General features: G+C 38.1%; 1 protein-coding gene across 1 annotated transcript; it reads left to right on the top strand.

Moving 5' to 3' along the window:
- The first annotated feature begins 1699 nt into the window (after positions 1 to 1699).
- On the top strand, positions 1700 to 12037 carry LOC102703349 (probable serine/threonine-protein kinase SIS8). Its single transcript, XM_006644444.3, has 17 exons — positions 1700 to 2342; positions 3897 to 4238; positions 5026 to 5229; positions 5415 to 5603; positions 5680 to 5939; positions 6733 to 6816; positions 6933 to 7025; positions 7479 to 7574; positions 8377 to 8472; positions 8700 to 8820; positions 8940 to 9216; positions 9868 to 9991; positions 10088 to 10107; positions 10222 to 10378; positions 10549 to 10837; positions 11363 to 11435; positions 11558 to 12037. Exons 2-17 carry the CDS (start codon positions 3999 to 4001, stop codon positions 11638 to 11640), a joined length of 2406 nt encoding a protein of 801 aa, XP_006644507.1. The 5' UTR covers positions 1700 to 2342; positions 3897 to 3998; the 3' UTR covers positions 11641 to 12037.
- Positions 12038 to 12267: the final 230 nt, after the last annotated feature.

Genomic DNA, 12267 nt, shown 5'->3' with positions numbered 1-12267 from the left:
GACGAGGGATGAAATATCTGATTTTTGTGGTAGCTATTTAATGGTGTAAATTAACTACTATAAAGTTAAAATTCTATTTTTACATAGTTAAGATAATGAGATTCTATATAGAAACTTTTTTAAAAAATACAACATTTAAACTAGAAAACATGCATGTAAAAGCCGAGGAACAATTAAAAAAAATCCGGAGCAAAGAAAGCAGCTATGTGTGGAATCAAGGTTACCTTCCTATTATCTAACTAGTTAGTAGTTACAACAATAATCAACATTAAAAAATCATATGAAGTATCAGCTATCTCTAGCATGTGCGGTCTGTTTTTTCTACTCCGTCTAGTTCGATAATACTTATCGTTTTAGATAATAATAAGGTTAAACTTTTAAGACTATAACTATAAATATATTTGAAATATTTACTTTTTAAGAATAAATATATAAGTGCATATTAATATTTAAATATGTTTTAGTGAAAGTATATATATTGATATATTTATAAATACAGTGGTCAAAGTTGTTTTTAAGACTATACCATTACCTGAAACATCAAGCGGTATTGAATCAGAGAGATATATTGTGTAACATAGTATAAACAAATACAGTTAGAAGTCAATGATTATGATTGCAAAAATGTATTCCGACTCTTGTATGTCTCCGCTGCTCCGCATATCTATCACTCTGACGTGAGATACACCGAAGACACGCAGTGTATATCTCCTAGATATTTGTGATGCAATATTGGAACTAAATTACTATAGTATTAATCTAAACGTTTGCGATGACTCCACATATCTATTTGTTTTTTTTGCTAGATGTGCAAATCCAACCTTACCTATCTCATGGGATATATATGAGTATGTGACCACCATATTGGATGCCAACTCAACTTAATTAGCAGAGATAAATATGTTGACGATTGTCAACTCTAGCATTAAAAAGTGCTCAAAACAAAATCTCTTGCTCTATTACAAACTATCAATGGTCATAAAAAAATATCATTATCAAGATGGGGCCACTAATCTTATTCACAAATACACGCATCTCTCACTGTGAACTATGTAATATCTCACTGTAAAAAACAAAAGACAAACCAATCAAAATTATCGTATAAATTCGGTGTCTTAAAAAACGAGTAAGACACTATTTTCTCAGATTTTATTCACCTAACTGCCGGTATAGATTATTTGTACAAAATTAACAATTTATTCCTATAATCCGTAGATAATCCACAGTAATAATTCACTTAACAATCTACTCCCTCCGTCCCAAAATAAACCAATTTTTCACTTTTTACATAAAATTTTTGACTCTTCGTCTTATTCAATTTTTTTTGCGATTGATGTTTTTTTATTAGATGATAAATTATAAATAGTATTTTACGTGTGACTATTTTTTTTTAATTTCCTAAAATTTTTTCAAATAAGACGAATGGTCACACGTTGAACATAAAAATCGAAGAATTGATTTTTTTTACAGAGGGAGTACATGAAATACGGCCTAAAATCTAGTATAGTATCCAAACTAATAAAAGCACCGTACTTGCAATAAAACCTACACACAAACTGCCTACGCAGGTTCCATTTCATACAACACCCAAGCCGGTTCGTCCTCCGTGCTGACTGACCCGCGGGCCGCAAGCCAGACTGCAGAGTGCGTACCAACGCCTCCCCCAACAGCTGGAAGGAGAGACCGTCCTTGCTCACTCGGTCGCAGCAGCATTCTTTCCATTCTTCCCACCCGCCGCCTCTCTCGCCGCGCTCTCGTTAAGTTTTTCTCTCCGGAGTCTCGAACTCTCAACCACTTCCTCGTCCTCGTCCTCGTCCCCGTCCGCGTCTCAGCTGACTCGGCGCCTCGGCGACTGACCGCGCGCACCGTCGCCGCTGACGGCGGCTGGGTGGAGTGAGTGGTGGAGGGGCAGGCGCAGGCCCGCCGTGCCGGACCTGGTGTCCGGAGGGGGTGGAGCGGCGTGGGTCGCGGCAAGTGGCGACGCCGCGAGCGACGGGTTCGTAGGCTCCTCGCACGTGGTCTCGCCTCCTGTCCCCCGAATCCTGCCTCCGCCACCGCACCTACTGCCCACCTACCGCCAAATCGCCTGCTGCGAGCGAGCGAGCGAGCGATCGAGGTCTGCGGCTGCCTGGACGACGTGGCCGTCCCGCTCCCTCGAATCCGAAGCCGCCGGGAGCACCAGAGGCCGTCGCCGTCGCGGCCGAGTACGCCTCCTCCGACCGGAGCGAAGCAGGACGCCTCGGAATCTTCGCCAATCCGTACTCCGGTCCTTCCCATCTACTGGATTGTCGTGGAGTGGAGTGGAGTGGAGTGGAGATCCATCCTGACTGCTCTTCGCGTCGGTAAGCCACATCCGACCTGTTTGGGTTCGTTGCGTTCTGATCTAGCTCGTGTGTAGTGAGGTCTTACTGTGAGCAATCTGAATCCAATTCTGTTGGAGACTCCGTCGGATTAGCGCAAATGCGCTCAATTCTGCTGCAGATTTGTTTGCTGCTACTCCACTAGTATAATCCGGCCGTCTGTATGGTTCGGTAACTTCAGTCCTAGTCCTTCACCGCGCAAAATATCTCTTGGCGGTCTTGTCTCGTGGCACCATAGGATAGGAATCATAGGATGCGAGGTGCATCCATTCTGATTCTGATCAGTTTTGGCCAGAAATAGCCGCTGGAGCGAAGGTGCTCGGCTATAGTTATAGTTTCACCACTGCGCCGTAGTTTACAGAATTATGGACCATACTTAGTTACTGTTTGGCAAGGCACTGCGCTATGGTGATTGTTTTGTGTGTACTACCTTATGTTTTTCACTGGTGGTTTTACTATGGTGTACAATTCAGATAAATAAGGAGCCTGAATCTAGATCATAAAACGTAATATTCTGTTTACTCAATAGATGGATAGGGCACTGTTACTGATTCCTTAGAATAATTGACTGCAAGTTTTGGCCGACATCAGGAACAATGCCCACATTTACCTGGATAACAGTGGGTGGCTGGAATTTTTTTGCCCATGACTTCTTGCTATCAACTTGCTGTTTTTGCAACAGATTTGCATGTTATCCTGGAACGTTGTGATAAAGTTGAAGCACAACGGCAGTTTTTCATGTTGGATACATTTGAGACTGTAATTGTCTTTAGGATGCACATCAGATGATAAAGCCAGATTTGATCCATTCCTGTTTAGTTGCTAATGCATCATTGTAGACCGTCAAGTTGTTAGCTGAGCCAATGACAGGAGATGCCCTTTCTCCTGGGAAATATGAAGACCTCATGCAGTTCACATGTTCCCACTTTTTTCAGTTAGATGTTACTATCAAGTGGTCTATTGATCTTAAGAGAATTAAAAGAAAATGTACGTTTTTCATTCTGAAGTTTGCTGCTATTACTGTATTATTAAACGGCCTGCCAGGATTTAACGCATTTTATTATTAACAAAACAATGTCCGCTATTGCTTCATTAGTTTAGTAGTGACAAATTTACTGTTGGAACTTGCAGCCTCATCTTTTCGCTTCTTCTTATGCTTGTAGGCCAAAATTTGAATTATCAACCTTAAATTTGGAGTTGATTTTGAGTTTTTTTCATCGTAGTTTATTTTCAGCCTTTGCTTTTAGATTGCTAAAAACACATATATAAAAATTTTATTTACAAATTATTTTTCGTTTGCAAATATGCTGTTTAACTTTTTCAAGGATAAAGCCAAACGATGAACCCTTTGATTAAGGAGCCATAGTTGCGATATGTTGAAAGTGGGTTTTGTTTTGGAGCTGCTGATTAGTGTGGTGGTACTTTAAAGAAGATACAAAGTGATACAAGAGAACTCTTTAGATGGCCTCACTAGGAGAAGTTAATTTATTGGTTCCTAATTTTCTGATATTTATTAATATCTGTTTTGTTTGACAGATACAGACTAGTTTGATCAGCGGTTGTGTTAAATACGAAGTTGTTATACATGCATAAGGTGACTCACGAGTCTTGGAAATGAGTAATTCCATTGTCTGAGACATGGACGATACACCAACTAGTTCAGGGAAATCCGAAGCGAATTCATGTGAACAGAGTTGGTGGCCACCAGACTTTTTGGAAAAGATAGAGTCTGTTTCCTTATCAAGAAAACAGAATGTTTTTTCTGATAAAGAATCTCGGAGCAATTTACGATCCTCATCTTGGAAGGCTTCTCAATTACTGTGGTCAACAGGGACTTATTCAGGGTTCATCCCTAATGGTTTCTACTCAATAATTCCGGTGAGGAACTTTCTCTAAACAAATCTCTTCTGTTCTTTGGGGACATATTTTAGGAAAATAACCAAACTAGATTAGCTGTAACATGCCATATGGCTTTTTACATCCAACAATATAAGGGTGTTTTGGAGCTTTTTGGAGAGATTAAGGTTGAGAGAAGGGAGGGCTGTGATTGGGTGAGATTGAGAAGTAGGTGGAAACATTAAATGAGGGATGGTTGTGATTGGGGATGTCCTTATATTGTTGGGCAAATTTCAAATTCTAGATGTCCTTATATTTCTGGATGGAGGAAGTAGATGTTTTCTACTTCATGTAAATCATGCATTTGCTGTAAAAGATGCTAAGATTGGACTTGGGTTGCATATTTTGTTGTTCTGGTCCTCCTGGTGTTTCTGTGGCTCTGTTTAAGCTAACAGTTTCAATGAAGGTCTATTCTACCTAGTTTCGCTTTTTTCTTTCCTGTATAGATCTTGGTTAACATTTTTTGGGGGTAGCTTTCCATTATGATACTGTTTTATCATTGCCAAATCAGGAAACAGAACAAATTATTCTATGGTCCAAGGAAAAACTTCCAAATGCCTTTGATGAACTTCAGTGAGGAAGCAAGTTCCTATAGATTAGGGATAAAGAGAAAAAAGGAATATGCATGTTATGTTTCACAATGGTTATCTTCCCTTGATTATTTGATTCAGGGTTTTGGGGAAGTTTTGCTTTGTTTCATTTCTTTCTGAGCTTTGATATTCTCATTTTGTTGTTATGAAGTTCTCTGTCCTGTGATGCATTCATACAGGATAAAAAGCTGAAGGAAAATTTCCCAACAATACCATCATTGGATGACCTTCAAACTCTTGAAGCAGATGGGCTTAAGGCTGACATAATTATTGTGGACGCTGAGAGAGATAGGAAACTTTTCATGTTGAAGCAACTTAGTGGTGCACTTGTGAAAGGATTAAATTCTAGTCCAGCTCTGGTGATAAAGAAAATAGCTGGCTTGGTATGTTATTCAGTATTTACAAAGTGGATACAGTTGTATGCTTTCCACATGTGCAATTTCCCATTATGAGCTCACCTTAAGAATAATCAGTCGTTCAATATTATTCTATCATCTCTGGGCACTTTTGATGCTTACAGATGTGCAGACTTTATTTGTCTTAAAACTTCCAAGTTGTTCTGGAACAGGTTTTTGACTGCTTCAAGAGCCTAGATCCTGATGTAAGTCCAGCAAGATCGCCAACTGAAGACAACCATTTTTTTGGAAACAAAGGACCACAACTTCTAGGGCAGATAAAGCATGGATCATGCCGACCCAGAGCTATCCTGTTTAAGGTTCTGGCGGATGCTGTTGGTCTTGAGAGTAAACTTGTAGTGGTATGTTGACTTCCTTTTCATTCTTCTCCCTATTCCATGTTCCTTCTTGTAAACCAAGAGTTCATGTTTTTCATAGGGTCTACCTGATGATGGTGGAGTTGGATTTGTGGATTCCTACAAACACATGTCTGTGGTAGTTTCACTGAACTCAATGGAGCTGCTAGTTGATCTTATGCGATTTCCAGGGCAATTGATTCCTTTCTCAGCCAAGGCTATCTTTATATCACATATCTCTGCTGCTGGTGAGAGTGATTCAGCTGAAAATGACTCTTGTGATTCCCCTCTTGAGCCCAATAGTCCTCTATATGGATTATCTGATAAAGTTGAAGCTGAAGGGTATGCGTATATGTTAAATTTCTCCTCTTAGCTCTGTGATTCGGTTCTTCATGACCTTCTCCAATATTGTAACTCGCCCATCGTTGAGTATGATGACAGTTAATAATTTGATAATTGGAGAAATCAGATGTAATTGGTTTTGCCATGCTGGTTCGTACTAACATTTTAGTTTCCATGTTGAGTGTCTGGCAAAATACTTGATAAAGAAAAATGTCAACCATGGCTGAACTCTTATCTTAATCTGTGGAAAAATAACAGATCCTTACCTTTTCTCAAGACAGCCTTTTCCACTATACTGAAGAGTGATCACTGTCATGGCTCACATTATTGGGTTTGGGTAGGAATGCTCTAAATACAAATATGTGCAATAAAACTAAAACATCAAGTATTCCTCTAGCTCTGGCATATATGCATTTGTTTCATTTAGAAAAAAAGTTTATAACATCACTTATTTAGGTGGTTGATCTTGATTGGAACCTTATTGGTAGTATGCTGACTACATAGGTAAATCTTTTGATCAGTGGAATAAAGGTAAAAACATAGAAGATTTGACCGTGTGAGAAATGTCCGTTGCCAAGATTTAAGAAACAACATCAAACATGTACAGAACAATATTGCTTATTGATATTTCAAGTAGTACACCTGTGGAAAGTAGAAGCATTCAAAAATCAGATAATTCCTGCATTTTATTTATTTCTTTTCTTGCCGACTTGCAAGTTTATGTTAGTTTAATAGAACAACCCAGAGTTTTGAATGAGCAAGATGAAAACTTTCAATCTCAATCTCAGTGCAGAATTGAAGCTTCATCAAATCTATCTGGGCGTTCATTGCGCAATGTTATGTTGAGATCAAGAACATTTTCGGAGGGGAAATTAAGGTAGCACCTAACTGATACATAGATTGCACTGCAATGGTCCGATACTTGTGTCAATATTTCTGACTTCTTGTTCAGTGCATTACCTAAGTTACCGGTTGCTTGATTCTTTAAAACAGCACATCATGCAGTGAGCCAAATATTGCAAATGCTTTTTGGAGGCGAAGCCAGAGGAGAGGAGTTGCTGAAGAACCTCGTGGTGCTAGTTCAAGGTTTCCACTCAAATCCAGGCATTAATTACGCCAGCCATATATTTTAAACCTTTGTATTGTTTTCAGTTTTACATTTGTTGCTCGTAAAAGATGTGGCATAGTTTTATTTGACAAGCATGCTGATTTGTCTATTTTTAGGTTTCAAAGAGTTCCTATGGAAGAGAAATGTTTTCATTTTGGAGTTGTAATTGTATGCCTATGTAGAAATAACCACTAATTCACTGTGATCTTATTAAATATCACCAGTATTATTACATTGTAGTGGTGCTTGTTTTCATGATTATAGTTTGTTTCTTTCCTATGTTTCTAGATGCTAATGTAGTGGTGGTTGTTTTCATGATTATAGCAGTGATCTATAACATAACATGTCTGTCTTTTGTTCCATTGCCTTCCTTTTTCCTGCATTGCTGCTATTCTCACGCTCGATGTTTTTCCTTTTGCTTCCTGGTGTAGCCCTGAGCATCCACTAATGAAGACGAGGGCAAGATCTATACTAGGTGGTGAGCAGCAGTCATTTCAGGAATATGCAGAAAGTGGAGTTACATCAAGGTTTGATAACTATTCTTTTCTCTCTGAAGTTTGCATGTTTTGTTTAATTCTGTTCTGTGGAACAATATTGTCGAAGGTGCATAAATTCTCCACTGAGCTTAATAGTTTACAGTCACATGTTTCAGTTTTTTTTCTTTTTTAACATGTTTTTCTTTTAGCTAGTGGCAATTCTATATATTTCAGTGTTGCAAATGTAAGTCTTTCGGTAGAATTTTGATTGAAACCTACGTAGTTTTTGGGCTACCCTTCATAGTGGCAAGCCTCAATTTTGAGAGAGCACATTTTGTTATATGCCTGATCTCCATTCACATGTCATACATTAGCTTTCTGCAAGCATTCTGGGATAAAAATTAACAGGAAGAAATTCTTGGTTGTATCTATCACATGGTGGGCCACAGTGGCACAGCCACATACCTTGAATTTCTATTTCTAGTGACAAAAGCGTGTGACTTTGGACATTGACACAGTCTCTAAAATACAACTTTGGCCACGAATTATTATAAATCTATGCATACGTTTCCATACATCCATTCTAAATGTTTAAAAACATATTTATAGTTCTATACTAAGTTTTGAATTTTGGACTTATACATGTCAAAAACAACATGTTCTGTAACCAGACGAATTAGCATTTTTTCATTGACTTAGTGTTTGAGTGAGTTGGCCATTCATATTTACTCTTACTACCTTTTTCATGGGTGAAACATTTGTCTTCCAACTTTTTCCTTTTTTGAACCTTCTGTTCATTAATATTAAAAATACTTAGCAAATTCATTTGAATGAGCCATGCATATGGTTGCAGATCAGATGGTCTAGGTGGTGCATCAACATCTAAAACTCGAAGAATTCGGGGAAGAAGCATTAGCATCACGCCTGAGATTGGAGATGACATTGTGAGGTAACTCTTATTTTGAACTATCTGATGAAATTTGAGTTGGAATGTTGTTTTCAGAGTTGTGTAGGTGTGCTTGTTGCTTTCAACCAAAGTATATGAAGTGCCTCAGCACATTTTTATCTGAGTTGTATCTTGATTCTATATATCCTAAATAAGCATGTGTCAGTATTTTGCTAGATATCCTCATTGAGCATCAGGAATTCATTGTTTCAATCTTACATCTTTGACAGGGCAGTTCGGGCTATGAATGAAACACTAAAGCAAAATCGCCTCCAAAGGGATCATGTTAATGAAGGTTCATCCTCATATGTTAGGGAGGACCAAAGCAATGCAAATGATTGCCCAAATAATGTATGCTCCTTCAAGTTCCATTGTTTTATCTGCATTTGTTCTTTATTTGTGTGAGTTGGGAAGTATAACTATCATTTAAAATATCACTTGCTTGGACTCATAATTTCGTTTCAATTTAGGATGATACATCTGGGGGAATTGTTGCTACCAACAATGGCTCAAGGAACCGAAATGGTTCCACTCAGAAAGCTATGTCACTGCCTTCTTCTCCCCATGAATATAGGGCACAAATTTCTGAAACAAGCAGTGCTTGTGATTATGTAAGTAAAGAAAAGATGGTATCGGCGTGGAAAAAGGTTTTGCAGAGTTCCTCATTTCTTAACAAACCTTTATTGCCCTTTGAAGAGTGGAACATAGATTTCTCTGAGCTAACAATTGGCACAAGGGTTGGAATAGGCAAGTTACTTGAACTTCGTCTCGCAAATTTAGCAAATTCTATTATAAACTGGCTACCTACATGCTATACTTCTGTTCTTTACTCTTTGTTTTGTTGCTACCTTTGCTGTGCTGCTATCTTTTTCTAGTATGTTTTCAATTCAACAAAAAGTAAAAACAATATGGCCGTTCTCCTAACTGTTAATAAAAGGCCTGTGGAAATTACTCTAGATCCATCAAATTTGGTGTTGAAAAAAAAAAGATCAATCTCCCCTAAGATATTGACTTGCTATTGTTGTTTGTTTCCATATCCATACTTCATTAAACATTGTTGTCACCAAATTCCATGTTGAAAAAAAGGTACAAAAATATACTCCTGGATACTGCAAAGCTGAACAGCGATTTATTTTCTGAGAATCATGGTGTCACCAACTTTTCATGTTATTATTCTTTAGACTAGGAGTTTACCATCATGGTATTAATAATAAGTATGAATACGAATGTATGAATAATAACAGGGATGGTGCTGAACATGTATGCTTGAACCATTTGATATGTCTTTCATACTTCCAGTGTCTGCTTTTATTTTGGGAAAGCTTTCTCATGAAAGTTTTTCTTTCTTATTTGCCTGCTCATATTTTAACATTTTTTTTCATCAAATTGCTTCATCAGGATTCTTTGGGGAGGTTTTCCGTGGTATATGGAATGGCACTGATGTTGCTATCAAAGTATTTCTAGAGCAGGATCTTACAACTGAAAACATGGAGGATTTTTGTAATGAGATATATATCCTGAGGTACCTATACTATGGTTGAATGTTTCCTTCTGTATCAATAACGTTCTTTAATCATAATATGCACCTAACTTTGATTACTTTACTGTTTCCTTTCAGCCGTCTGCGCCATCCAAATGGTAAGGACCCACTTGACTAACTCAAACTACAATGCTCAGCAACTCTGCACTAGATATCATGCAGCTACCATATATTGTAACTTTCTAAACCAAATTTCTTATTATGTTATGTAGTTATATTGTTTCTTGGGGCATGCATGGTACCACCACACTTGTCAATGGTAACGGAATATATGGAAATGGGATCGCTGTACTATCTCATCCATATGAGTGGTCAGAAAAAGAAGCTCAGTTGGCGCAGGAGGTTGAAAATTGTTCGTGATATTTGCAGGTATCTCATTGTAGAATAACTATCATGCTACATATTTCTATTAGCTGGTATTACTATTACATATTATGAACAGAAGACTAATATAATTGTCCTGTCTTGCGGACGTCACTTCATAGCCCTCCCTCTTTAGCATAATTCTCACCTGACAAATTATTCTGTTTACTTAAAAGGGGCTTGATGTGCATACATCGCATGAAGATAGTTCACAGGGACCTGAAAAGTGCAAACTGCCTGGTGAACAAGCATTGGACCGTCAAGATATGTGATTTCGGCCTTTCCCGAGTGATGACTGATAGTCCTATGACTGACAACTCCTCTGCTGGCACCCCAGAATGGATGGCCCCTGAGCTTATAAGGAACGAACCCTTCACAGAGAAATGTGATATTTTCAGCCTTGGTGTGATCATGTGGGAGCTATGCACATTGAGTCGTCCCTGGGATGGGATCTCCCCAGTTCAAGTAAGCACCCATCACCTTGTATCAAAACAGTTCCATCATGATTGATAGCTAATATGCCCACCGTTCCAAAATATAAGCATATCTAGGATTCAACTTTTGTACAATAATATAAACATTTTTGCACTGATTTCCATTATTTCAATTTTTCCATGATTGCAGAGCCAATCAGATGCTTAGAAATAGAATGTAATCAATTCAAAATTCAAAAATTCTCCACTGAAGTAACTAAAAGGAAATCTTTTGGTATCTTCTTAGTCTATGCTAAACAACTTAAAAATGCTTTTATTTTAGAGTGGATGTAGTAAATGTTTATTCCATGAGATTCGAACTACATGACCGTTAATCCTCTGGGGCTCTGGAGCTACCTTTGATTCAAATCGTTTGTTTCTTTAAAGAGAGCAGAGTAATCATGATCAGTTAAAAAAAATACATGCATTATGTTTCTAGTTTGTTGATGTACTTGGCCAACATAATTTCTTTCACATGGCATTGTTGCCCGAACCTGATGGATTTGGCGCACTGTAGGTGGTATATACTGTTGCAAACGAAGGTTCACGGCTCGAGATTCCTGAAGGACCTCTTGGCAAGTTAATTGCAGGTAAATCTGATTTTATACCAGAGCTGTTTCAATAGTTATACTCCAATGATCGGAGTGATGTTGTGCGAACGTGTATCGGTTTCAATTATAGCTTAGCGAAGTATTGATTTTGTTTGATGCAGATTGTTGGGCAGAGCCCCAAGATCGTCCGAGCTGTCAGGAGATACTTACCCGCTTGCTGGATTGCGAATATACTGTCAGCTGAAGTTAAGCTGCCGAACCAGCTCACTCCCTACCTGCTGAGGTCCATAAGTTTCTTCTGCAAAACCTGTAAAAATTAGCCTGATGATTTTGCAAACCGGCGAGGGTACACATGTTGACTTCTTATATTGCGGCTGTATAACCGCGAACCTTTCTTTAAAAATGTACAAAGAACGAATGCTTCTCCGCTTATAGAAGAACATGGTAGTCAAGAAAATAATGCCTCGAATCGCAGGACTAGCTTGCAGTCATACTTTATCTCGTCTGAGGCATTGAGTGTCCTGGAATCTATCATTTGTTTCTCTGAAAGTTTTGGCGGGAGTATTTGGTAAAAGTTGACATATGAGTCTTCCCTGAGATGCAACTAAATTGAGCAGATCACCTGTGTTTTCTGACTTTCATATCGATCTGAATGTAGTTGCCCGTGGTTAGATGATCCAAATTTCTATCGCAAAAGCTAAATACACGTGCTTTGCGAGAGAGAAATATAAATTATACACATGATAATATTGTTTACAATAATTTAATTGAGGTTTTTAAAACAACTAATCCATGTATATCTATGCATAAGAAACTTATATTTTAGAGAACATATTATCATAATATGTAAGAGGATCATTTGAGATAAAAT

The sequence above is a fragment of the Oryza brachyantha genome, chromosome 1 (genome assembly GCF_000231095.2).
Source record: "Oryza brachyantha chromosome 1, ObraRS2, whole genome shotgun sequence".
NCBI classification, from domain to species: domain Eukaryota; kingdom Viridiplantae; phylum Streptophyta; class Magnoliopsida; order Poales; family Poaceae; genus Oryza; species Oryza brachyantha.
This window is presented reverse-complemented; position numbering and strand designations above follow the sequence as displayed.